At 41.8% G+C, this 27,846-nt stretch overlaps 1 protein-coding gene across 4 annotated transcripts in view; it reads left to right on the forward strand.

The window, feature by feature from the left end:
* The window catches only part of ascc3 (activating signal cointegrator 1 complex subunit 3), a 556,691-nt gene that overhangs the window by 376,898 nt on the left and 151,947 nt on the right, over positions 1–27,846 (forward strand). For 3 of the 4 annotated variants that reach the window (XM_060849581.1, XM_060849588.1, XM_060849596.1), the window contains exons 24-29: positions 3,320–3,488; positions 4,546–4,766; positions 4,993–5,078; positions 9,122–9,288; positions 14,900–15,045; positions 25,028–25,148. In XM_060849581.1, coding sequence (XP_060705564.1) covers positions 3,320–3,488; positions 4,546–4,766; positions 4,993–5,078; positions 9,122–9,288; positions 14,900–15,045; positions 25,028–25,148 — 910 coding nt within the window. Of the gene's footprint in view, positions 1–3,319; positions 3,489–4,545; positions 4,767–4,992; positions 5,079–9,121; positions 9,289–14,899; positions 15,046–18,115; positions 18,185–25,027; positions 25,149–27,846 lie in introns of those variants that run through there. The other variant, XM_060849604.1, reaches the window with a different exon arrangement.

Genomic DNA, 27,846 nt, shown 5'->3' on the forward strand with positions numbered 1-27,846 from the left:
ATCATTCAGAGAATTGAAAATCAGTCACATTTCAAACTTGCACCACTTTCCATTGACTCTAACAGGAAAAGCAAAGGTTATTGCTTTAATTGCTGTAAATGACAGCATTCCTGCCATTATAGAATCATAGTCATAGAGATGTACAGCATGGAAATAGACCCTTTGGTTCAACCTGTCCTTGCCGACCAGATATCCCAACTCAATCTAGCCTCACCTGCCAGCATCCGGCCCATATTCTTCCAAACCCTTCCTATTCATATACCCACCCAAATGTCTTTTAAATGTTGCAATAGTACCAGCCTCCACCACATCCTCTGGCAGCTCATTCCATATGCGTACCACCCTCTGCGTGAAAAAATTGCCCCTTAGGTCTCTTTTGTATCTTTCCCCTCTCACCCTAAACTTATGCCCTCTAGTTCTGGACTCCCCGACCCCAGGGAAAATACTTTGCCTATTTATCCTATCCATGCCCCTCATAACTTTGTAAACCTCTAGAAGGTCACCCCTCAGCCTCTGATGCTCCAGTGAAAAGAGCCCCAGCCTGTTCAGCCTCTCCCTGTAGCTCAGATCCTCCAACCCTGGCAACATCCTTGTAAATCTTTTCTGAACCCTTTCAAGTTTCACAACATCTTTCCGATAGGAAGGAGACCAGAATTGTGCGTAATATTCCAACAGTGGACTAACCAATGTCCCGTACAGCCGCAACGTGACCTCCCAACTCCTGTACTCAATACACTGACCAATAAAGGAAAGCATACCAAACGCCGCCTTCACTATCCTATCTACCTGTGACTCCACTTTCAAGGAGCTATGAACCTGCATTTCAAGGTCTCTTTGATCAGCAACACTCCCTAGGACCTTACCATTAAGTCTACAGGTGCTGCTAAGATTTGCTTTCCCAAAATGCAGCACCTTGCATTTATCTGAATTAAACTCCATCTGCCACTTCTCAGCCCATTGGCCCATCTGGTGCAGATCCTGTTGTAATCTGAGGTAACCTTCTTCACTGTCCACTACACCTCCAATTTTGGTGTCATCTGAAAAATTACTAACTGTACCTCTTATGCTCGCATCCAAATCATTTATGTAAATGACAAAAAGTAGAGGGCCCAACACCGATCCTTGTGGCACTCCACTGGTCACAGGCCTCCAGTCTGAAAACCAACCCTCCACCATCACCCTCTGCCTTCTACCTTTGAGCCAGTTCTGTATCCAAATGGCTAGTTCTCCTGTCTTCCATGAGATCTAACCTTGCTAATCAATCTCCCATGGGGAACCTTGTTGCTTCCTTGACCAGAGGCCTGAACATTCCCCATCCACCACTACTCTTCTCTGCCTGGCTGAGCCTTTTCAGCCACTGAATTCTTTAAAATGGCAGACGTGAGATGGAGTAGCTACAGGCACCTGCACAGGTCCCAGATATGCCTGTCTTCTTGTAGGGTATGTGTAACAATCCTACACTGACCCCCTCTGACAACTCTTTTCCCACTACATCAAAGACTATTTCAATGCTGTTTCATGCTCCTGCTAGGACCTTGAAAAATTTGGTTATTTTGCCTCCAAATTCCACCTCTCTAAGCTTTACATGTCCGTTTCCAATACTTCCCTTCCTTTCCTTAACCTCTGTCTTCATTTTGGGGAATACACTGTCCACTGCAAGCCATCCACTACAAAGCCACTGACTCCGATAGCTACCTTCACCACAGCTCTTCATGTCCCATGTCCTGCAAGGACCCCATCGCATTCTCCAAGTTCCTTCGTCTATCTCACATCTGTTCTGATAATGCCACATTCTAAATATTGCTGCTGACATGACTTCCTTCTTCCATAACCATGGTTTCCCACCCACTATGATTGGCAGGGCCCTCAACCACATCCAACCAATCACCCGTGCCTCTGCCTTTGTCCCTTCCCATCACTCAACTGTGTGATTGAGTCCCCCTTGCCATCATATCCACCAGCCTCCATATTCAAAGGTTCATTCTCCACCATTTCAGACAACTCCAGCAAATACTACCACCAAACACATCTTCTCCTCACTCCCTTGTCTACATGTTGCAAGGATCATTCCCTCCGGGACACCCTAGTCCATTCATTTGACCACCAACACCAACCTCACTCTGCACTGCACCTTCCCATGTAACTGTATAAGGTGCAACACTTATCCCTTCGCCTCCTCCCTGCTCACCATCCAAGGGCCTAAACAGTCTTTCCAGGTGAAGCAGCATTTCACCTGTACCTCCTCCAATCTGGAGTACTGTATTTGTTGCACCCAATGTGGCCTACTCAACATTAGAGAAACCAAACGTAGACTGGGTAATCACTTTGCAGAACACCTCCAGTCTTGCACAAGCATGACCCTGACCTTCCCGTAGCCGGTCATTTTAACACAATGGCCTGCTTGCGTGCACACTTGTTTATCCTTAGCACGCTGCAGTGCTCCAATGAATCACAGCTAAAACTGAGGAACAATATAAGTCTGTAAATTAGCTTGCTGAGTTTGAAGGATTGTTTTCAGACGTTTCGTCACCATACTAGGCAACAGCGTCAGTAAGAGTCTCTGGTGAAGTGCTGGTGGTATGTCCCGCCTCTCTGTTTATAGGTATTGGTTCCTTAAGATGGATGATGTCATTTCCAGTTTTTTTTCAAGGGAAGGTAGATGGGATCTAAATGGATGTGTTTATTGATATGAGATTGCTCCCAGGTTCACATGAATAGTGTCCATAGTCAGTGCTAGACCAAAGTGACAAGAGGATTCCAAGAAGAATCAGTCCTCTTCTGGACTTCGTCCACAAGGACCTCTACATCCAGGAACCTGTAAGCCCTCACTCGTTGTCCTGAGCCATGTACTGTTATGTATTAGCTAGAAAATTTCGCATCTTCAATGAAAGTGGATCAGACACCTCGGCAGAATTTCTCCAAGTCCATGCTGGAACGCTAAATGTCAGGATCTATGTTTTGAGTGCCTTCCACCTAGTTGAATCATGGTAATCATAAGTTATCTTCAAAACTTTGGGCTATATCCAGGTTTTCAAATAGATGTGTCTTATTATGACAGTATCTGTTTTCACCCTTTACCCAAAATAACCAGAGCATCAATATGGTGAGATTTCCATTAGAACAAGATGGGTCACGAGGACAAATATGCAGTTAACAGAATGTCTGTACTCTAGATGAGAATCTTTATGAACTGTTTTTGTGCATGATGCAAGTCTTTTGTTTTCTCTTGGAAGTTTGAATAATAGACACTTGCAAATTCAAGGCATTTTGAGAGTGGACAAAGTACTTCATTTTCTGTTTTGTTTTATATTGCTTGTAGGTTTTGTCCAAAGAGCCACAGCTGCTGGTATTTACCATTCCTATTTTTGAGCCGTTGCCCTCTCAGTACTATATCCGGGCTGTGTCTGATCGGTGGCTGGGAGCTGAAGCTGTGTGCATAATAAACTTTCAGCATTTGATTTTGCCAGAGAGACATCCACCTCATACCGGTAATATAGCTATGATATGCCAACTAATGCATTGTTGGTTGACTGAAGATACTCTTCAATAGTGCTCAGCACTCTAAGTGGCTCAGTAGTTTAATCAATGCATATCTGGTCCCAGCTTCAATCCAATACAGCGCTGCTAGTTGATCTCATTCAGGTTGATGATCAAAGCCTTTACAAGTGGCCTCAGCAAGCAGCATTCAGAGAACTGAAAATCAGTCACATTTCGAACTTGCACCACCTTCCATTGACTCTAACAGGAAAAGCAAATGTGGAGACATTAGATGAGATTGCTCCCAGGTTCACATGAATAGTGACCATAGCCCGTGCTAGACCAAAGTGACAACAGTGTCACTCCTGAGTCAGAAAGGATTGTGATTTCTGCCTTGCTCCAGGACTTAGCATCAGATGTTTCACTGTAGTAGCAAGAAAGGATAGATTATCAAAGATGCCACCTTTCATATGAGATATTAAACTTACGTTCCTATCTATGCAGTTAAATGGGTGCTCTGCAAAGAGAAGCAGGAAGATGTGCTCTTCTGATGTCCTGCCTAGCATTATCTGGTCATATAAGCGCCAGATAATCTTTCCTCGAAGCATTAATTGAACAATGTCTGGTCATTTATTTACTGTTTGTGGCAATTTGCTGTCTGCATACTGGCTGCTGCATTTGGTCACAAAACTGCATTGATCACACTTCCAATGCAGACATTGCTTCCAGTGATTGGCTTTCATTAACTTTTTCATTTAAAAAAAGACATGTTGTATGCCAGTGCTACATAATGATATTAACAATTTAGCTAGAAAAACATTTTGTATTTTGCTCAAAGAAAGTGTTCATGTTGAGTTGTATCTGTCCCCAAACAAATCGGGAAACATTTTGTCTGATTTTTTGTTTTTTAGTCCATCTCTCTTGAATAAAGACATTGCAATTCAAACTTTGTCTTTTGTATCCTAAGAGGGCTTTTAATCTTTTGACATTATCAGCTTGTTTCCATCTTGGCTGGTCGCATGTGTATATTCATAGATATTACATGCTTGAATTTTTTGTGCTTTATAGAATTGCTTGACCTGCAGCCATTGCCCATCACTGCTCTGGGAAATCGAGAGTATGAGGCACTGTACAAGTTCACACACTTCAACCCAATCCAGACTCAGATATTTCACACCCTCTATCATACTGACTGTAATGTACTGCTTGGAGCTCCCACTGGGTCTGGAAAGACAGTTGCAGCTGAACTAGCGATATTTCGCCTTTTCAACAAATACCCAACATCTAAGGTAATTTTGGGTTTAAGTTTGTCTCTTAGTCGCATATTTGTTTGAGTTATTTAAGTTACACTTTTATAAAGGCTTAGAGAAGGTTTATCATAAAAGCTTTCTCTCAAAAAATATTTTTTGCCCTCTTTGAAACTTAGGTTTTGAGTTTTTATTGCCTGTTATTTGTTCGGGAATTTGACTCCTGAAGCTTAATGTTGTTACCTTTGAACTCTTGTATGATTTTTAGGCCGTTTACATTGCTCCTCTGAAAGCACTTGTCCGTGAACGAATTGAAGATTGGAAAGTCAGGATTACAGAAAAGCTGGGTAAAAAGTAAGCATCAACCTGAATGGGATTTTTTTTTATCGAATGAAGTATTCAGTGGTGAAACAAATCAACTGCACATTTTTGCTGTTGTTTGGAGTAGAATTAAATCAAGTAGGTGTACATGTGGGCATTATATCCAAAACGTAACCTCGCTGTAGTCTTGAATTTCTAGTATAATGCCAACCAAGTACCCAGCTCCAAATGTCCAAAGCTTGAGATACTTTCTTAAAACTTGACCAAGTATCAAGCTCACAAGATTAATTCACAAAATAAAATGTATTCATAATTGCTGAATCTTTTAACTTGCAAATGACATGTCCATGATGTAAATTATATCTGAATTGTATTTAATTTTTAGCAGGTGGTAGTATTAACTAGGGAATTAGTTGCACTCCTATTGGATAGAAACAGACTAGTATTGAGCTTGGATTAGGAGGTGCATGTCTGGAATGTGTATCTCCATTAAATAAGTACCTACAACTGTGTAATGGTCAGCTCCAGAATCACAGAATTCTTATTGCAAAGAAGAAGGCCATTTGCTCATTGTACCTTCATTGGTTCTGCTAACTAGTTCCAATCTCCTGCTTTTCCCCAATCCCTGCATGTAATTTTCGAATAATTATCCAATGCCCCTTTGAATGCTTTAATTGAACCTGCCTCCACCACATTTCCAGGCAGTGCATTCTATACCCTGAGTAGATTAGATCAGGTTCCCTACACTGTGGAAACACGCCTTTCGGCCCAACAAGCCCATGCAAACCGTCTGAAGAGTAACCCACCCAGACCATCCCCCTAATCTATATTTACCCATGACTAATGGGTAAATGACTAATGCATTGAATACTATGAGCAAATTAGCATTGCCAATTTACCAGACCTGACCATCTTTGGATTGTGAGAGGAAACTGGAGCACCCAGAGGAAACCCACGCAGACACGGGGAGAATGGGCAAACTCCACATAGACAGTCACCTGAAGTGGGATCGAACCCAGGTCCCTGGCGCTGTGAGGCAGCAGCGCAAACCACTGAGCCACTGTGTGAAAAAGATTTTTTCGTCACATTACCCTTGCTTCATTTGCACGTCACTTTAAATCCATGCCCTCTTGTTCTTTAATACAGAGGAGCCTTGATTACCCAAACGAGATGGGCAGGCACTATTTTGTTTGGATAATTGATTATTTGGTTAATTGATTAAATGCCTATTCTCTAGGGCTCGAAGTTTTCTGTTAAGTCTAGCGCCAGGGAACCGGGTTTGATTCCCACCTCGGGCGACTGTCTATGTGGAGTTTGCCCATTCTTCCCATGTTTGCTTGGATTTCCTCCGGGTGCTCCGGTTTCCTCTTGGGAGACAAGGCAACAGCATATCCTGCGCGAGCCCCTGGCCGCCTCCCAACCCCATTCAACATAGCAGCCAAACCCCCCCAGCCCCACCCCTGACCGACTCCCAACCCCGTCCTCCACCAGCCCGTCCAATACCTCCAGGCCCCTGCCAACCCCCGTCTGCCCCCACCCCCCGCCCCCTCTCTGGGGCAGCCAGACTGGACACCAACAACAAGATTGCTGCTGCCTTGTGGGAGATGAGTCTCCAAATAGTGCACAAACACAGCCACATATAGAACTTTTTGCTAAATGTCTTGACAGGTTCCGCCTTTTCCCTATACAAGGCAATGTTGGAAAGGTTATCTCGGGAAGAGGGGTGTTGAGGGTACACCGTTGTGTAGAACTCCAGAGAAAGTGTGGGGCGAGAAAGGGCAGGCAGTCAGTCATTTGGAGACAGTGTCTGAGCTCCCAGGACTGTTCTTGGCAGCATTTCAGTAAGCCAAGAACATACTATGTTTTATTAGCTGTTCTCTCCACCTGTCCTGCCACCTTTAATGATCTGTGCACATTAATCCAGGTCCCTCTGCTTAGGGAGAAACTATTCCCGCTTTAGAATTGTACCCACTATTTAATATTGTCTCTCAATGTTCTTCCAACCAAAGTGCATCCCCTTACCCTTCTCTGCACTGAACGTGATCAGTCACCTACCCACACACTCCAGTAACTTGTCAATGTTGTTTTAGAGTTCAACACTGTCTTCCTCACAGTTTACAGTTCCTCCAAGTTTAGTGTCATCTGCAAAGTTTGAAATTGTTCCCACACACCAAGACCAGATCATTAAGGTATTCTCTATGTGAGTGCCAGCTGTATCCCTGAATATTTTGCAAGCCCTGGTATTCTCTTGTTTTATTCTTTCTTGGTTGCCACACCCCTCTAACTTTGTGGAGAAAGTGAGGACCGCAGATGCTGGAGTACCAGACTTGAAAAATGTGGTGCTGGAAAAACACAGCAGGCCAGGCAGCATCCGAGGAGCAGGAGAATCGGCGTTTCGGGCATAAGCCCTTCTTCAGGAATCTGAAGAAAGGCTTATGCCCGTAACATCGATTCTCCTGCTCCTCAGATGCTGCCTGGCCTGCTGTGTTTTTCCAGCACCACATTTTTCCCCCCTAACTTTGTCCAAAGCTATCCCAATAGAGCTAGCAAATGCTTCGCAGGAACTCAATGCTATCTTCCACAGAATTAATCTCTCAGTGTAGTCTCTTCTACATCAGGGAGACAGGACGCCAACTTGCAAAGTGTTTTAAGAAACATTTCTCGGACACATGCGCCCCACAGCCCCACTGCCCTGTGGCCAACCACATCAACTCCCCCTCCTACTCCACCAAAGATCAGCAAGTCCTGGCCCTACTCCCAATGCCAAATCCAAGCTACCCAATGACTGGAGGAAGAACGCCTCAGTTTCCACCAGTTTCCTTCTTCCAGACCCAACCCTCAACTCAGCACTGCCCTCTTGAACTGTCCCGCCTGTCCATCTTCCTGCCCACCTATCTGCTCTACCCTCCCCATTGACCTATCACTATCACCGCTCCACTTGCATCCACCTATCGCCTTCTCAGCTGCCTTCCCCTCCACCTGCCCCACCCTCACCCTTCTACTTCTGTGTCTGGCCCCCATTCCTGATGAAGGACTTAACCCTGAAAAGTCAACCCTCCTGCTCCTCGGATGCTGCCTGACCTGCTGTGCTTCTCCAGCACCACACTTTTCGACATAGGAACAAGAGTAAGCCTTTCAGACCCTGAAGCATGCTCTGCCATTCAGTGAGATCATGGCTGGTACATGGCTTAACAAATGACCAAGGAACATGAAGTCAGTCATGTTTAATAACCTTTTCATGCTAACCTCCTTGACAAGTATTCAAATGTAGTTGGTTTCATAATTATTCTGATGGGTAGAGTATAAAATGTTTTTGGTTGGAAATGCCAAGGATATAAAAGGATTTGATAAAAACCACTTCCTTTACCAAAATACTAAGTTATACTGAGGTAATTAATGGATGCTTATAAAAACTTTAAGTGAAATTTTGTGTATTTAGCATGCTGATAGTAGAGTTGAAAAGGGTGGTACTGGAAAAGCACAGCAGGTCAGGCAGCATCTGAGGAGCAGGAGAGTCAACATTTTGAGCCTGAGCCCTTCATCCAGAATATGCTGAAAATATTAATGTTAACTCATTTATTGTTGTATCATGGTTCTTTGTTTTGGGAGTATGTTTTCACAAAGTACTTTGAAAAAGTCATGGATTGATCTTGCCAACATGAAATAAACGACATTTCTAGAATTAAATGAACAATCTATAAACTGCCTGATTGTTTCACTACAAGAAATGTAGATGGAATTAAATGAGGCCCTGGAGAAGGCCACAATGTAATTCTTTGTGTAGAATATGGAGGTCTTTTGATTTATTTGTTTCTTCATTATATATTGAACCTAATTTTTATTTAAAGGAAGAGAGCAGAATCTGTTTGCTATGTGTTGATTATTTTCATTGGTCGATGTTAAATAGGGGTTCATATAATTAGGGTCAAACTGCAAGTAGGGACGGGTTAGGTGATGCATGTTTGAAATGTGTATTCTATGAATAAATGCTAACAAAAGTATATGGAGCTGATTGCCTCCAGTTCTTCATTTATCACTTGACTTCTGTGGGAATAATAGCATTTATCTGTCTTTAGTGTCGTGGAGCTGACAGGAGATGTGACTCCAGACATGAAAGCAATTGCAAAAGCTGACCTCATTGTCACAACCCCTGAGAAATGGGATGGTATCAGTAGAAGTTGGCAAAATAGAAGCTATGTCCAGAAAGTGTCAATCATCATTATTGATGAGATCCATTTATTAGGTAAGCATTGCAAGATATATTAGTTTTGTTAATTAATTCTATACATTCTTTCCTCCCCTGAATTTTAATCATGTCTTTTCAACCCAAAAAGCAGGATGAGAAATTTTTGCTGTTTGACAGATTTATTTCAAATAAACGTTGTAAGCTGGGCTACTTCAACATACGGGAATTTCTTTTTCAAAAGCATGAAAATGCAACTCTGCTGTAAATCACTCAATGCAGAAGTTGACTGCATGTTCTAATTAGACAAGCGGATTGAGACAGAGCGAGAGAGAGAGATGGAACTAGTCCTCCAATCAGCGATTCTGTCTTTGCCATGCAAGCATCATCAATTCCTTCAGTCAGAGATTCCCTCCCTGTATGTCTTTGTTCCTTTCGACACTGGATCAATGGTTGGAAGAGCAGCAAGGCTGGCAGGGAAGGAACCTATGATTGGAGGATCTGGAGGAGTTATTGCGTCTAATTATGCTGATGCCATGTAGGAGACCATTGGCTGCTTTTGATCATACTCTCAACAGGTTGACACACTTAATATCCTCCATAATACCAAGGCAAGAAACTGAGTTCATAAAGTGTGGAGGTGAAAAAAAGCCCAAAACCCCAAGTAAGATGGAGTAGAAATTTGTATATGAGTGAGGGCTCAGGTTGACGTCTGTATCAGAATGGATGTTGTATGTGGTGGGAATTGAAGAATCTGTTAGAATAAGGGTAAGGTTCTATACTGGGCTAAGATAGAAGCAGGGTTGTCTTCTAGAAAGTGGTAGAAGTCTACACTGAGGTGGAACCGAACTGTCTACTTGAGTGTGGACTGTGATCCTGGTGTGTACCTGACTAGGGTGAGGATCAGTACTGGAGTATGAATTTTAGTCTGTAGAAGACTGTGAGGGGCTAGAGTTCTCTTCCAGAGTATGGATCGATAGAGATCTGTACAAGAGTGTGGGCTGTGTTTGGAGTGTAGGCTAATGTCCCAAGAAGGTGGAGGCAGGTGGCTGTTCTGAAATGGGAGTGGGTATCTCTCCTACAGTGACGGTAATGGTTTAGGGTACAGTGGCTCTCTAATAGCTAGTATGTTCTTCTGAAAGCTCAAAGCTTTCAGTGGTCAAGGGTGGAAATCCAGGGGAGGATTTCCATGGCAACATCAAGGGACCTATCTATCAATTTAACAAGGTTCCATGTGCCAGAAGTGAGGAATGATAAATTGTTGGGAACATTGCAAACTGATTATCATAGTATTACATCAAACTAAGACATGCATGTGTTGGATTTGGACTGTATCACAGTTCCAATGAATCAGCGACAAACAACTAATTCAAGAAAGACAGTTGAACTTGGAAATTTCCTAACTTGTGAAACAAATGAATATATGGCTGGGCTGTTGAAATCTTGACTGCTAGAATTAATTAAATCAGCCTGTAATGGGTGGGTAGCCAATGCCAAATGAGAAGAAAGATCATTAAGCATGCATTAGATTTTTTGGCATGCTACTAGTTTATATAAACTGCATCTTATGCTTGTCTGATTCCTGTTTCATTACATCAAATCAATGGAATTTGAGATTAAGATCTTAGTTTATTGCTGGGAATTGTATTTAGAATCCAAATTTGAAAAGAGCTGCCAAGAGACTATGAAATAATAATATCACAAACTCCTCATTGTTAACTGCTTTGAATAACTGAGACCGAATCACCTTGCCTTCACAGGTGATGAATAGAAACTTTCTGCGATAGCCTTGCTCCATGGGTGATGACACCTCTTTTTTCTCTATTACTAAAGATTCCCTGCCTATGATGTACGAAATACTATGCACCAGTATCCTATTCCTTTATATGTATGGGTTTCACCCCTACAAATACAAGTACTATCAGCACAAAAAGCTGAATTGTTAAGGTCACATCGATGATTTTATACAAGCACATTGATCTGCAGTCTTGACGGCAATAGAAGATAAATAAACGGAAAACGCATGTTCCAACTTACTTGAAATCTGATCATGTCATCTACTTGAGGTGGCACATGTGAGAATGACTTTAGTTTTCTGGTCCCCCATAGAAAATTAAAGTGACTTTATTAATTGTACGCCTCAAATGGATGAAATAATCAGATTTCAGTGTCTTTGCAACTTTGCTTTTCTTTATATTCTGACCAATCATCTGGCCTGCTATTTTCCAGATTGACGCATTTTCATTAAGCTTAATGTTTTCCCTGGCTACTTTAGTAAACCACAGATAATGGTCCTCCAATTGGAATTTTTCTTTATAGTATGAACCGCTATCTGAATATTCAGAAATACCCCCTTGAATGTCTGTCACTGTATCTCTATTGATCCACTTCCTAGCCTAGAATACCAGTTCACTTCAGCTTGCTCAACTTTCGTCTCAGTATTGTTACCTTTATTCAAGTTTAAAGAATTAGTCTTAGACCCATTCTTCGTCCTCTCAATGTAAATTGCAATGTAAAAGTTTTGGTCACTGCTACATGGGTCATTAATTCTGTCATATTACACAAAATCATGTCAAACATATATTTTTTTATGGTTCCAGAACACACTGTTCTAAGCAATTACCTCAAAAGCATTCTATGAACTCCTCATACCCTATGGAATTCTCTGCCATAGAAAGTAGTTGAGGCCAAACTGTGAATGTTTTCAAAGAGTTAGATAGAGTTCTTAGTCTTTGATCTCTTTAGCCCTATGAAGTGAAACCAGGAATAGGGTCTGTGTTGGATCATCAGCCATAATAATATTGAATGGCAGATCAGATCAAAGGACGTAATAATCTATTCCTGTTTTCTATGTTTCTATGTTTCATCCAGGCTACGACTGATAGTCTGATCTTTCCATGTATATGTAGATTAAACTCTTTATACCACAAGTACCCAAATTGCTTCTTCTATAGTTTCTCCTACATTGTGGTTACTATTACCAGGCCTGCAGACCACATATAATCATTTTCCCTACTTCTCCCTACTTTTCCATACTATTTCTTTCCCTTGCTGTTCCTCATCATCACCCAATTGATTCTGCATTCTGATCTCCTGAGATGAAGCGAGCTAGTAATTTAAAAAAAAATTGCAAGTGTGTTTATTTTTTAGATATTCAAAGGTAAGAAAGAGGCAAAAGTAGACATTAGACAGCTGGAAAATGAAGCTGGAAAGGTAGTAAAGGGCAACAAAAAAATAGCGGAGGAACTGAATAAGTTCTTTGCATCAGTCTTCATAGTGGAAGATACCTGTAGTATACCAGAACTTCGAGATTCAGGGGCAGAGGTAAGTGTAATGGCCATCATTAAAGAGATGTTCATAGAATCCCTACAGTGCAGACAGAGGCCATTCGACTACCAGCGATCCTCTAAAGGCCATCCCACCCAAAAACAATATTTACCATAGTTAGTCCATCTAGCTTGCACATGACAGGGCAATGTAGTACGGCCAATCCTCCAAATCTACACATCCCTTTGGACTGTGGGAGGAAACTGGAGCACATAGCGGAAACCCATGCAGACGTGGGAGAACATGCAAATTCTACACAGACAATTGTCCAAGGCTGGAATCGAGCCTGCATCCCTGGTGCTATGAGGCAGAAGTGCTAACCACTGAAGCTGACTGGATAAATCACTGGAGTAATGGACTCCACCCAGGGTTCTGAAGGAGATAGTGAGGAGATTGTAGAAGCATTGGCAGTGATCTTTCAGGAATCACTGAAGTCGGGGAAAGTTCCAAGGACTGGAAAATGGCTAATGCAATGCCTCTGTTTAGGAAGGGAGGGAGGGAGGCAGGCAGAAGATGGGAAATTATAGGCTGGTTAGACTGACCTCAGACATAGGTAAAATTTCAGAGTCCGTTTTTAAGGATGAGATTGTGGAGTATTTGGAAGTACATGATAATATAGGGCTGAGTCAGTATGGTTTCATCAAGGGGAGATCACGCCTAACAAATCTGTTATACTTCTTTGAGGTGTTAATGATAAATTTAGATAAAGGAGAGCCAGTGGGTGTGATCTATTTGGACTTCAAGAAGGCCTTTGAAAAGGTGCTGCACAGGAGACCATTCAATGAAAGCCCATGGTACTAGAGGCAAGGTATTGGTGTGGATAGAGAATTGGCTGATTGGCATAAGACAGAAAGAGGGGATAAAGGGGTCTCTTTCAGGATGGCAGCTAGTGACAAATGGAGTTCCACAGGGCTCAGTGTTGGGACCACAACTGTTCACATTATACATTAACAATGTAGAATTTCACTGAAGTCATTGTTGCTTGGTTTGCAGATGTTACAAAGACAGGTGGAAGTACAGGTCATGTCAAAGATGTCGTAAAGGGACTTCAACAGACAATGTGGCAGGTGGAATACAATGTAGGGAAAGTGAGACGTTATGCACTTCATTTGAAAGAAGAGAAGCGTAAAAATATTTTCTAAATGGGGAAAGGCTTGAGAAATCTGAAGCAGTAATGGACTTAAGGAGTCCTAGTTTGGCACCTCTTAAGGTTAACATGCAAGTTCAGTTGGCAGTTAGGAAAGCAAGTGCAACGTTGGCAATCATTTCAAGAGGTCTAGATACTGTTAAGACTAAGAAGGTTCTGGTCAGACCACATTTGAAATATTGTGAGCAGTTTTCAGCCTTTTATGTAAAGGACATGCTGGTAATGGATGGGATCGAGAGGATGTTTATAAAAATTATTCTGAGGAAGAAAGACATACTGAGGAGCAGTTCTACCACAGAGGTGCAGCACACAGACAGAATGAAGGCTTATCAATATTTCTACCACTTCTATACTGTTGTCTTAGAGACTGCTCAGCTGAGATTAGAAATGTATGACCATATCTAAAGTAAAAAGAGAAGTTTTTTAAATCTATTCAAACTCCAAAGGATAAAATGTTTGTCCCTGTGAGTTGTATCTCTGCGTTTTAAAAGAACCCAAGGAAATATAGCAAATATATTGAATACTTCATTGGAAAATCGGTGTGATATACATCTTGTCTTAGCCATGTCACTCGGTCTCCTGTAGGATTCCCCCTCAAAGTTGATTAAAATGACTATTAAGATAGCTAACATCCAACAAATATTTAGAAAAAAACTAGAGTAGTTAGATTAACTTTGGTGAAAGTAATGACAATTAACTTATTACACATTGTCATATCACGTATCCTGCCAAACTTAATGATTAGTTACTTAGTTATATTATTCACCTATTAATGTCACTGTTTTTATATTTTCTTAATATTTCACAAATTGCAGTAAAATTTCAAATTTTAAGAATATAATAGACCACACCCACTTACCAGATGCTCATCAAACAGCTAATTCATTCCTCTGTCGTAGAGCGGAAAACAATTCCAAGCTCTCAAGTTTGCACTTCATTCCGTCAACCGCGTGTTTGCGTCCGACTACAAGTTACCGTGGATTGTAACTACAATTGTGATTATTTTAACACAATTTGTATCCTTACTGTATTGTTTTGTAACAATGTACTTCACATTAACTGAAGAACCATAATTTGCCATTGCTGCTGTTGAAAGCATGGAATTTTTTTTTAATCTGAGCTTAATAATTAGTGTTGCTTATAAAATTGATTATTGCTTAAAAATAATGCAACAGCATAAATTGTGTTTATTTTCAGGGGATGAAAGAGGTCCTGTGCTGGAAGTAATTGTGTCCAGAACTAGTTTCATCTCCTCTCACACAGATAGCCCTGTGAGGATAGTGGGGCTATCGACCGCACTGGCAAATGCCAAAGACCTTGCTGACTGGTTAGGTATCCGACAGGTAAGAACAATATTAGAAAAAAAATCATTAGACTATAGGGAGCAGTTACAGATCATGGGCTAATGCCAAATGAATTATATGTGTCTGTGCACTTTGTGAGCACATATCTAATGGTACATTGCCGAACCCAGTCTATGATTTGCAAGCTGCAACTGACAGTGATGGAAGAATGCGCCTGTCATTTATATCACTGATGGTGCATTTCAGTGAACAATAAAAATGCATCTTTTGACTGAGGCCATGTATCTTTTAACAGAACTTGTATAACTCACTTCACATTTTAACACTAAACTGCCTTCTGTCATTTTAAAGCTTCTGTGGCCTTGATTTTATTACCTCAAAGAAAACTGATAGCATGAATGCTTAGGACATTTGGCCATTTCTGCTTATAGTGTACTGCATTCGGTGCAAGTAGGCACAGCTTATACAATAAATACTTTACAGTTTAAAAATGGAATTATCATACTGATGTACACTTGACATGCAACTAGGTTAATGTTGTGGGGATCTGGCATCAAATCCTATCATAACGATGGTGAAATCTGAATTTAGTAAAATATGAAATTAAAAATGTTAACATAATGGTGATCATGTAACCCAATCAAATAATGTAAAAGCCTATCTGGTTCATTAATGGCGTTTAGGAAGTAAAGTCTGATGGTCTTGCCTGCTCTGGCCTTTGTGATCCCAGATCCACAGCAATATGGTTGAATGTCAACTACCCTCTGAAGTGGCAGCCAGTTGTATCAAGCTACTGCAAAGTCTAAAGAAGGGAATGACACTGGAAGGTCAATCCATCATTGACCAAATTTCCAACAACAGGAAATCCAATCTGTCAACCATGCAAAGTCTTACTCACCAATATATACGGGCTTGTGCCAAAATTGGGAAAACTGTCCTATTGACTAGCCAAAAATGGTCATGCTCATGCAGTCATAAATTACAACATCAGGTCAAACAAGGAGTCCTCCTGCTCATTACCATGTACTGCACCACTAGCCCTCCCCCCAACCTAATATCATTGGCTCCAACTCCCTCCCATGCCAGCTGATGGATCAGTACCTCTTCATGGTTAACAGCACTTGGAGGCAGTGCTGAGGGTGGCAAGGACACAGAATGTCTGAGTGGGAGACTTCAATGTCCACCAGTAAGAGTGCCTCGGCAGCTCCCCTGCTGACAAACTGATTAGTTCGAAATGACATAGCTGCTAGACTGAGTCTGCTGCAAATGGTGAGGGAACCAACAAGAGGGAAAAATATTTAATCTCATCATAGCCAAGACTGACCACCACACAATCCTTGTGGAGACAAAGTCTCACCTTCATATTGAGATTGCCCTCTATTGTGTTCTGTGGAATTATCCCTGTAGTAAGTTGGACAGACTTTGAACAGATCTAGCAACTCAAGACTGAGCATCCATGAGTTGCTTTATGGGCCACCAGCTCCAGTCATATGGTCCAGCATCACCCTTAGTCTAATCTTGCTAGGGTCACTCAGCTCCTGATCTCATTCCAGCCTTGGTTCAAACATGGACAAAAGAGCTGAATTCCAGTGGTGAGGTGAGAGTGACAGCCCTTGACATCAAAGCCTCATTTGACCGAGTATGGCATCAAGGATCCTTGACAAAACGGGAATCAGTGGATATCAGGGGGCAAACACTCCTCTGGTTAGAGTTATACCTGGCACAAAGGAAGATGGTTGTGGTTGTGAAGGGTCAGTCATCTCAGCTCCAGGACATCTCTGCTGGAGTCCATCAGGGCAATGTCCTAGGTCCAACAATATTCAGCTGCTTCATCAATGACCTTTCCTCTGTCATAAGGTCAGAAGTGGGGATGTTCTCTGATGATTGCACAGTGTTCAGCACCATTTGTAACTCCTCAGATACTAAAGCAGTCCTTCCTCATATGCAACAAGATCTGGACAATAACCAGGCTTGGGCCGGCAAGTGGCAAGTAACATTTGTGCCTCAAAATGCCAGACAATGACCATCACCCCACTGCAACCATTCCCCCTTGACATAGAATGGGTATTACTATCACTGAATCCTCCACTATCAACATCCTTGGGGTTGCCATTGACCAGAAACTCTACTGGACTCGCCACATAAACACAGTGGCTACAACAGCAGGTCAGAGACTAGGGAAACCGCAGCGAGTAACTTACCTCCTGATACTCCAAAGTCTATCCATCATCAATTAGGTGCAAGTCAGGAGTGTGATGGGATACTCCCCGCTTGCCTGGATGGGTATAATTCCAACAACAGACAAGAAGCTTAACACCATCCAGACAAAGCAACCTACTTGATTGGAACCACATCTACAAACATTCAATCCCTCCACCACCAGCAGTCAGGAGCAGCAGTGTGTACTATCTACAAGATGCACTGCAGAAATTCACCAAAGATCCTTGGACAGCACATTCCAAACCCATGACCACTTCCATCTAGAAGGACAGGTACTTGGGACCACCACCACCTGCAAGTTCCCCTCCAAGTCACTCACCCCCCTGACTTGGAAACATACTGCAGTTTCTTCACAGTTGTTAGGTCAAAATCCTAGAATTCCTCCCTACCAGCATTGTGAGTCAACCCACAGCAAGTGGACTGCAGCGATACAAGAAGGCAACTCACCACCAGCTTCTCAAGTGCAAATAGGGATGGGCTGTCAATGCTGGCCAGCCAGTGATACCATGTCCCACAAATGAATCATAAAAAAGCTTGAGATATAAACTTGGTTCAAAGAAGGGAACAGGAAGGCATGCAGTAGCAGGGCCATGCATAAGAATAAGGAGTTGTCATTGGTGAAGCTGTGAAATAAAAGTAACTGTGCTAAGCAACAAGTGATAGAGCTAAGTGATTCCACTAGCAATGGATCAAAACTAAGCTGTGCAGTCCTGCCACATCTAGTTGTGAATGGTGGTGGACAACTCACTAGAGGGGGAGGAGGCAATCTCACAAATATTCCTAACCTCAATAATGGGGAAGCCTAACACATCAGGGCCGAGTTAAGGCTGAAGCATTCACAACAGTCTTCAGCCAGAAGTGCCAACTGATCTTTTCTGACTTCCTTCAGGGTTCTGCAGAATCACAGAGGCCAGTCTTTAAGTAAAAAGTGAGGTCTGCAGATGCTGGAGATCAGAGCTGAAAATGTGTTGCTGGTTAAAGCGCAGCATCCAAGGAATAGGAAATTTGACGTTTCAGGCAAAAGCCCTTCAGGCCAGTCTTTAGCCAATTTGACTCATTCCATGTGATTATCAAGAAACAGCTGGAGGTGTTAGATACTACAAAGGCTTTGGGCCCTGACAACATTTCCAGCAACAGTATTGAAGACTATTTGTTCCAGAAATTGTCAAGTTCCTAGCCAAGTTGTTGCAGTACAGCTACAACCCTACATTTACCTGACAATGTTGAAAATTGCCCGGGTATGTCCTGTACACAAAAGCCAGGATAAATGCAACCCAGCCACTTTGAACAATCTAATCTCAATCATTAATAAAGAAGTGGAGAGGTCATCTAAAATTGTGGTGTTAATCTGATGGAGGACTATTTGCATGCCAAATGTTGGAAAATAGAGTATGATGGAAAGGAAAATAAAGCAAAGAACTGGATACTGGAGATCTGAAACAAACAAAAACAGAAATTGCTGTAAAATTGCTGTGGAAATCCTCAACCCCATTTCAAAGGAACCTGTATCTGCACCTGAAATGCTGGAACCTGCAAGACTATGGACCAGATGTTGTTCAGTGAGATTAGACTGTGTGGCAATTTTATTCAACTGGTACAGACATGATGGCTGACTGACATCTTTCTATGCTGTAACTTTTCTATGGCCTAACGCAGGTTGGTAATTGTGGACAGTCCTTGAACATCACTTTAGAAGTTCCATATAGTAATGTTCACCCAAATACCTCCTCCTGCTTCATTGATTACTTTCTCACCTTTATAAAGTCAGAAGTTGGGCTGATAAATGGCAAGTAGCATTCATGCCACACAGGTTCTACACAATGACCATCCAGATCATTGCCCCTTGATGTTCCATTGGCATTACCATCATTGAGACCCCCAGTATCAACATCCGAGGGGTTCCCGTGATCAGAAGCTGAACTGAACAGGCAAAATAAATATTGCGCTACAAGAGAAGGTCAGAGGCTGGCATCCTGAAATTTCCACTCCTGTATCTCCAAAGCTTGTCCACCATTCACAAAGCACAGGACAGTAATGTAATGGAACACTTTGCACTTGTCTGGAATAGTTCAACTCCAAATACACTTGAGAAGCTTGACTCCAGCCAGGTCAAAGCAACCCACTTGGTTCAAGTCCATCTGCCATATTCAGCCCCTTAACCATTTATTCACATCATGATCACAAACATTCACTGCCTCTCTACCATCGCGCAATGGCAATAGCATGTATTATTCTACAAGTAACTCACCAAGTCTTCTCTAACAGCACTTTCCAAACCCATGACTTCGATCACCTAGAAGTGCAAGGCAGCAGCTGTATGGAATACCACTGCTTGCAAGTTCCTATCCAAGCTTTTTGCCATCCTGACTTGAAACTGAATCAAAATCAAAACAACTGTGGATGCTGTAAATCCAAAACAAAAGCGGAAGTAGTTGGAAAAGCTCAGCAGGCCTGGCAGCATCTGTGAAGAGGAATCAAAGTTAATGTTTCAAGTCCGGTAACCCTTCCTCATAACAGGTCTGAGGAAGGGTCACCGGACCCAAAACGTTAACTTTGATTTCTCTTCACAGATGCTGCCAGACCTGCTGAGCTTTTCCAGCTACTTCTGTTCTTGTTTTTGAAACTGAATCATATTTCCTTCATTTCAGTGCATGAAAATCCAGGAATTTCCTCCCTAATAGCAATGTGTGTTTCACTATTAGCCATGATTCAAGAAGGCAGCTCATCAACACCACCTCCAGGGCAATTAAGGATGGGCAATAAATGCTGACCTAGACAGTGTTGGCCACATCACATCAATGAGTAGTAAAAAGATCTTTACCTCTGGCCCAAACTTTATACCTATATCTGCCAAAATTCTTTTCTAATTTCTCAGCATTTCTAAATTTAATCTCTCTCATTATCACTTGTCAGAAATGTTGGATCCATCATGTCCTGCTCATCCATCATGCTTGATCTCATTGATTTAGATTTGCTCTCTCTTTCCACGATGCATCAAGCTACGGATACTCACTTCTCTGTCATTTCATTCCACGTACTTTTATCACATCTTACAGGTCTTTCATTTTAGCCTATTCATACTGTTTGGTGGAATTTAAGGCGATATAAGAGCTGCCTCCTATAAAAGTGAAATGCTGTGGATACTGGAACTCTGAAATAAAGCAGAAAGTACTGGAGAACAAAGCAGGTCTGCCAACATCAGTGGCAAGAGAATCCGATGACCTTTCAGGACTGTAGAAGAGTCTGTTTACTCTGTTTTTGTCTCCACACAATGCCTGCAGACCTGCTGAGTTTCTCACTCATTTTCCATTTTATTTTATTTTAAATTATGTAAGAACTGTTCCTCCTGGCCATGATTCCAAGGATATAAAGAAGAAGTCAACATCAAGGCAGCATGCCTGGCTGGTTATCTTGGTTGGGCCTGGAATGTGTAATAAGGTCAGCCAGGTGGACCCCATAAAATATGGGTTCCCTGATTTGGGGGGCTGTTAATCAGTCCAATCAGGAAACCTTGGCTGATAGATAAAAACAGAAGTGTCAGAGGTTCTGTTCACTGAGAGCTGGTTCTGAGGAAACTGGATCAGTGTCAAAGACTTTAAATAAGGGATCACTCAGTGACAGAATACTGGCCTGTATGGAGTTATTTAAGAGTGGATGTATCATTCAGCTGAAAAGAACCCATTGAGGATGTTGTCTTTCAGCTTTGTATGACTTAGAACATAGAGCATAGAACACTACAACGCAGTACAGGCCCTTTGGCCCTCGATGTTGCGCCAACCTATAGAATCACTCTGAAGCTCATCTAACATACACTATTCCATTCTCGTCCATATGCCTATCCAATAACCATTTAAATATCCTTAAAGTTGGCGAGTCTTCTACGCGCAGGCAGTCTGTTCCACTCCCTACTACTCTGATTTTAAAAAAAACTACCTCTGACATCTGTCTTATATCTATCACCCCTCAATTTAAAGCTGTGTCCCCTCATGTTAGCCGTCACCATCTGTGGATAAAGGCTCTCACTGTCCACCATATCTAACCCTCTGATTATCTAATATGCATCAATTAAGTCAACTCTTAACCTTCTTCACTCTATCAAAAGCAGCCTCAAGTCCCTTAGCCTTTCCTCATAAGACCTTCCCTCCATACCAGGCAATATCTTAGTAAATCTCTTCTGAACCTTTTCCAAAGCTTCCACATCCATCTTATAATGCGGTGACCAGAACTGTGCACAATATTCCAAATGTGGTCACACCAGAGTTTTTACAGCTGCAGCATGATCTCATGGTTCCAAAACTCAATCCCTCACCAATAAAAGCTAACACATCTTATGCCTTCTAAATAACCCTATCAACCTGGGTGGCAATTTTCAAAGATCTATATACCTGGACACCGAGATCTATCTGCTTATCTACACTACCAAGAATCTTATCATTCGCCCAGTACTGTGCATTCCTGTTACTCCTTCCAAAGTGAAACACCTCACCCTTTTCCGCATTAAACTCCATTTACCACCTCTCTGCCCAGCTCTGCAGCTTATCTATGTCTCTGTGGCTGGCAACATCCTTCATCACTATCCACAACTCTACCAACCTTAGTGTCATCAGCAAATTAACTAACCTATCCTTCTATGCCGTTGTCCAGGTAATTCATAAAAATGACAAACAATAGTAGTCCCAAAACAGATCCTTGTGGTACACCACTAGTAACTGAACTCCAGGATGAATATTTCCTATCAACCACCACTCTGTCTTCTTTCAGATAGCCAATTTCTGATCCAAACCACTAAATCACCCTCAATCTTCTCCCTCTGTATTTTGTGGAATAGTCTACTGTTGGAAACCTTATCAAACTCCTTACTAAAATCCATATACACCACATCAACTGCTTTACCCTGATCCGCCTGTTTGGTCACCTTCTCAGAGAACTCAATAAGATTTGTGAGGTACAACCTACCCTTCACAAAATCGTGTTGACTATCCCTAATCAACGTATTCTTTCTAGATGATTATAAATCCTACCTCTTATAACACTTTCCAATACTTTACGCACAACTGAAGTAAGGCTCACAGGTCTATAATTTCCAGGATTGTCTCTACTCCCCTTCTTGAACAAGGGGACAACAATATTTGCTGCCCTCCAGTCTTCTGGCACTATTCCTGTAGACAATGACGACATAACGATCAAGGCCAAAGGCTCGGCAATCTCCTCCCTAGCTTCCCAGAGATTCCTCAAGTAAATCCAATCTGGCCCAGGAGACTTATCTATTTTTACTCTTTCCAGAATTACTAACACCACCTCCATATGCCCCTCCATCCCACCTAGTCTAGTAGCCTGTATCTCAATATTCTCCTCGATCGCATTGCCTTTTTCTGGTGTGAATACTGATGAAAAGTATTCATTTAGTACTTCCTCTATCTCCTCTGACTCCACGCACAACTTCCCACGACCATGCTTGATTGGCCATAATCTTATTCGAGTCACTGTTTTATCCTTTATGTACCTATAGAAAATCTTAGGGTTTTCCTTGATCCTATCCGCTAACACTTTTCATTTCCCCTCCTGGCTCTTCTTAGCTCTCTCTATAGGTCTTTCCTGGCTAACTTGTCACCCTAAAGCACCCTAACTGAGCCATCACATCTCATCCTGACATCAGCCGTGTTCTTCCTCTTGACAAGTGATTCAACTTCCTTAGTAAACCATGGCTCCTGCATTTGACAACTTCCTCTCTGCCTAACCCGTATCTACTTATCAAGGACATGCAGTAGCTGGTCCTTGAATAAGCTCCACATTTCAACTGTGCCCATCCCCTGCAATTTCCTTCCCCATCCTATGCGTCCCAAATCTTGCCTAATTGCATCGTAATTGCCCTTCCCCCCAGCTATAAAGTTTGCCCTGTGGTATATACCTACCCCTTTTCATCACTGAAGTACACATAACTGAATTGTGGTCACTATCACCAAAATGCTCACCTACCTCCAAATCTAACACCTGGCCGGGTTCATTACCCAGTACCAGACTTGATGGAATGGAAAAATACAATTATACTGGGAGAGAACTAGTTTGTTATTCTGTTGATTTCCTATCTATTTTCTGTCCTATCTCTGAAATAGACATAAACCCTATCTTTCCACATGGCCCTTGGAAATGTAATTGCAAGTACACAAATTGCAAGGTTGTGTACCAAGAGCTGGAAGTGAAATTGTGCTGGCTAATCCTTTCTTTTGGCCAGCACAAATACAGAGACCTCCTTTTGTATCATAAAATTTCTCAATGGCTGGGGGCATGCCATTCCCAACCTCTTAATCGGAACTGTAAGTAACTTAAACTCTTCTTTTTTCCCTCATTTCCTGCTGCATTTCCATTCCCATAAGTCTTGAGAGTCCAAATACTATTAGAGGTTTCTCAACATTAAATTTCCGTTAAGCGTTTGGCATTGGATTGATTTCACTTTATTCATGTGTGCACCATCTTTATTTGTTGAGGTAAGCTTTGACAGAGAAGTCAATTGTTTTATAGCCTCACAGTTGATGTGTAAGATGACAATAGGGGAGGGTGGATATTGCTAAACAAAAAAAAACAGAACTGTGAATGCTGGGAATCAGAGATCCTAAAGTAGAGTCACAGGACCTGGAAAGTTAACTCGCATTTCTCTCCACAGATGTTGCCAGACAATTTGGTTTTTTCCAACAATTTTTGATTTTTTTGGGGTTATGAATTTTCCCTTTACAATGGAATTAAATATTGTTATGTTTTGTTTCCTCTTTATGTAATGTTCACGTTAGTGTCCGATGATGTACTTGTCATTCTGGGAGACCTGGTTTAATATGCAGACTCAGCTGGCCCTCAGTAACTTGTATTGTAAATTACATTGTGCAATATCACTCAGCAAGACTAAATAAAACATTGTAGATGGACCGGAAGTACTGGAAGTATACCTCCTGCCAACACACTGAGATGACGCACATTTGGGTAACACTACAACAGGCCCTTCATTTTCTTATCTTGACTGACTGCCCAGACCTCCTCCTCCACTTTCGGGACACTTTACCCTTCCATGCACTGAGCCGCCCTCTGTCTTCTCCTGGCTCCCTCTTCCATGCCTGTGTGCTACAATTCCATTCAACAACCCCCTTCAAAACTGACTCAGTCATGTCAGTACGAAACCTCTATGCAAGCTATCATTCTCTTGTATTCCCACCTTTGGCCATAAAATTAAACAGGGAAATCCATTGACTTGAGCGAGAATTCTACAAATTCAACTGGTGCAGATCATGAGCTAAGTACCACAAAGTTCTTGAAGTTAGAACATAATAAAAACAGTTTTACACTAACAGATCCTCGTGGCTCTGTGCAAATGTATTACCTGTATGAACCTGCCACATGCCAGCATGATACTCAGCATACCACAACATGCCTCTGACTTGATCTCTGTCGGGAAGTTGAAATTTCATATGCTTAATTATGTCACCCTCGATCATCACATTTGCCACTCTTGCGGATGCCACAAAATCTCCCCTTGCCTAATCCAAAGACTTTAAGGACAAATGTGGCACTTAAAACACTGCCTCATTTTAAATCAAGTAGCTCAGCAATGAGGATGGGTCCTGTTGGCCTCACAGCAGTTTGTTTATTTTAACAGGCTCTATCCTTGTGAATATATTTCAAAGGAGAGCCAGCCTGCTTATTGAGTTTGTAACTCTGTGTACCTTAAGTTGAATGTTAAAGATCAAAGTTATACTTTAAATCATCTTTAAAATAATATGGATTAACATTGTACTTCTTTTCCTGTTTAATTTAGAATGGTTTGTTTAACTTTCGACCATCTGTTCGTCCAGTTCCTCTTGAAGTGCATATTCATGGCTTCCCAGGCCAGCATTACTGCCCCCGCATGGCCAGTATGAACAAGCCGACATTCCAAGGTAAATATTAGAATTTATTAGAAAGCAAAACAACCTATAAAATATTGAATCTTACTTTTTTTTTGCTGTTTATGTTCTCGAAACTATCCATTGCTGTTGGATATTATAGGTGAGACAGTAGCATAGTGGCAATATCACTGGACTAGCAAACCAGAACCACAGGCTAATGTTCTGGACGTGGTGAAATTTGCATTCAGTAAAACAATAAACAAATGGAATATAAATTTGGCTTAATGGTGACCAAACAGCCCATGTCACTTAGGGAAAAAACATCTGGTTCACTAATCTCCTTTAGCAGAGGAAATCTGTTATCATTACCCAGTCTGGCCGGCATGTAACTCCAGGCCCCTGGTAATGTGGTTAATTCCTAACTGTCTCTTGGCAATTACAGATGGGCAATAAATGCTGGCCTCGTCAGCAACATCCACATTCCCATGAACAAATATACTATAAAAATTAATTGGCCGTGTGACCTGATGAATGCAATGTACAGACTTTCTACGCATGATAAAATGTCTTTTATAAGAAGAAAAGTATTGGAGCAAAGCAGCTGCACACCTCCAGGATTCCTGTGCAATTGTTTCAACTGTTAAAAAGTAAATTAATATCATCCTGTAATAATTGCTCTTCATCTGTAGCCAATAACATTTAGTGGTACTTTTTAAAGTGTGTTAGAAGCAATGTAAGTGAGCTGATTTGGAGTTTAAGTAATAAAGGAATGCAGTGTATTGTGACTGTTTTGGTACTCAATGTTTCCTTCCAAACATATATTTTAATTTAAAATGAAATTAACACTGATGATTGACAAATGGCAGTCAGAGTCATACAGCATGGAAACAGATCCTTCGGTTCAACTAGTCCACGCCCACCATGTTTCCAAACTAAACTAATCCCATCTGCCAGCATTTGGCCCAAACCATTCCAAACATTTCCTATTCATGTTCGCATCCAAGCGTCTTTTAAATGTTATAAGTGTGCCTGCATCCACACTTCCTCTGGCAGTTCATTCCACACACGAACCTTTTCTGTGTAAAACAAAGTGCCCCTCATGTCCTTTTGAAAACTTTCTCTTCTCACCTTAAAAATATGCCCCCTAGTTTTGAATTCCTCCACCTTAGGGAATAGACCTTTGCGATTCACCCTATCCTTGTTCCTCATGATTTTATATTCTTCTCTCAGATCATCTCTCAACCTGCTCCACTCCAGTGAAAAAAGCCCCTGCCTATCCAGCCTTTCCTTATAACTCAAACACTCCAGTCTTGGCAACATCCCAGAAAATCTTTTTGGAGCCCTCTCTAAATTAGTAATATCTTTCCCATAGCATGGTGACCAGACTCTACACAGTACTCCAGAAGAGGCCTCACCAGCATTCTGTACAACCTCAACATGACATCCCAACTCGTATACTCAATGGACTGAGCAAGAAAGGTGTGCTAAACGCCTTCTTAACCATGCTGTCTACCTTGACTCAAATTTCAAACAATTAGGTACCTGAAGCCCTAGCTCTCTCTGTTCAACAACTTTAGCCAGGACCCTACCATTATTGGTATAAGTTCTGTCCTTGTTTGTTTTACCAAAATGCAATACCTTGCACCTGTCTGCCACTTCTCAGCCTATTGAGCCAACTGATCAAAATGTTTTTACAATGTTAGATAACCTTCTTTACTGTCCACTATACCTCCAGTTTTGGTGTCATCTCGCAAACTTACTTACCATACCTCCTATATTCACACCCAAATCATCTCTAAATGACAAACAAAAACAGATCCAGTACCGATTCCTGAGGAACACTGCTGATCACAGGCCTCCAGTCCAAAAAACAATCCTCCACTCTCATCCTCTGTCCCCTTACCTAAAGCCAATTTTGTATCCAATTGGCAACTCTCCCTGAATCCCATGTGATCAAATTTTATTAATCAATCTACCATGTCGAAACTTATAAAATGCTTCACTAAAATCCAAGTAAATAATGTCTACCACTCCATGCTCATCAATATAGAACATACATAGAACATAGAACAATACAGCACAGAACAGGCCCTTCAGCCCACGATGTTGTGCCGAACATCTATCCTAGATTAAGCACCCATCCATGTACCTATCCAATTGCCGCTTAAAGGTCGCCAATGATTCTGACTCTACCACTCCCACGGGCAGCGCATTCCATGCCCCCGCCACTCTCTGAGTAAAGAACCCACCCCTGACATCTCCCCTATACCTTCCACCCTTCACCTTAAATCTATGTCCCCTTGTAACGCTCTGTTGTACCCGGGGAAAAAGTTTCTGACTGTCTACTCTATCTATTCCTCTGATCTTCTTATAAACCTCTATCTAGTCACCCCTCATCCTTCGCCGTTCCAACGAGAAAAGGCTGAGAACTCTCAGCCTATCCTCGTACGACCTATTCTCCATTCCAGGCAACATCCTGGTAAATCTTCTCTGCACACTGTCCAAAGCTTCCACATCTTTCCTAAAGTGAGGCGACCAGAACTGCACACAGTATTCCAAATGTGGCCTAACCAAAGTCCTGTACAGCTGCAACATCACTTCACGACTCTTGAATTCAATCCCTCTGCTAATGAACGCTAATACACCATAGGCCTTCTTACAAGCTCTATCCACCTGAGTGGCAACTTTCAAAGATCTATGTACATAGATCCCTCTGTTCCTCCACCTGACTAAGAACCCTACCGTTAAC

The sequence above is a fragment of the Hemiscyllium ocellatum genome, chromosome 3, assembly GCF_020745735.1.
Source record: "Hemiscyllium ocellatum isolate sHemOce1 chromosome 3, sHemOce1.pat.X.cur, whole genome shotgun sequence".
In the NCBI taxonomy this organism is placed as follows: Eukaryota; Metazoa; Chordata; class Chondrichthyes; order Orectolobiformes; family Hemiscylliidae; genus Hemiscyllium; species Hemiscyllium ocellatum.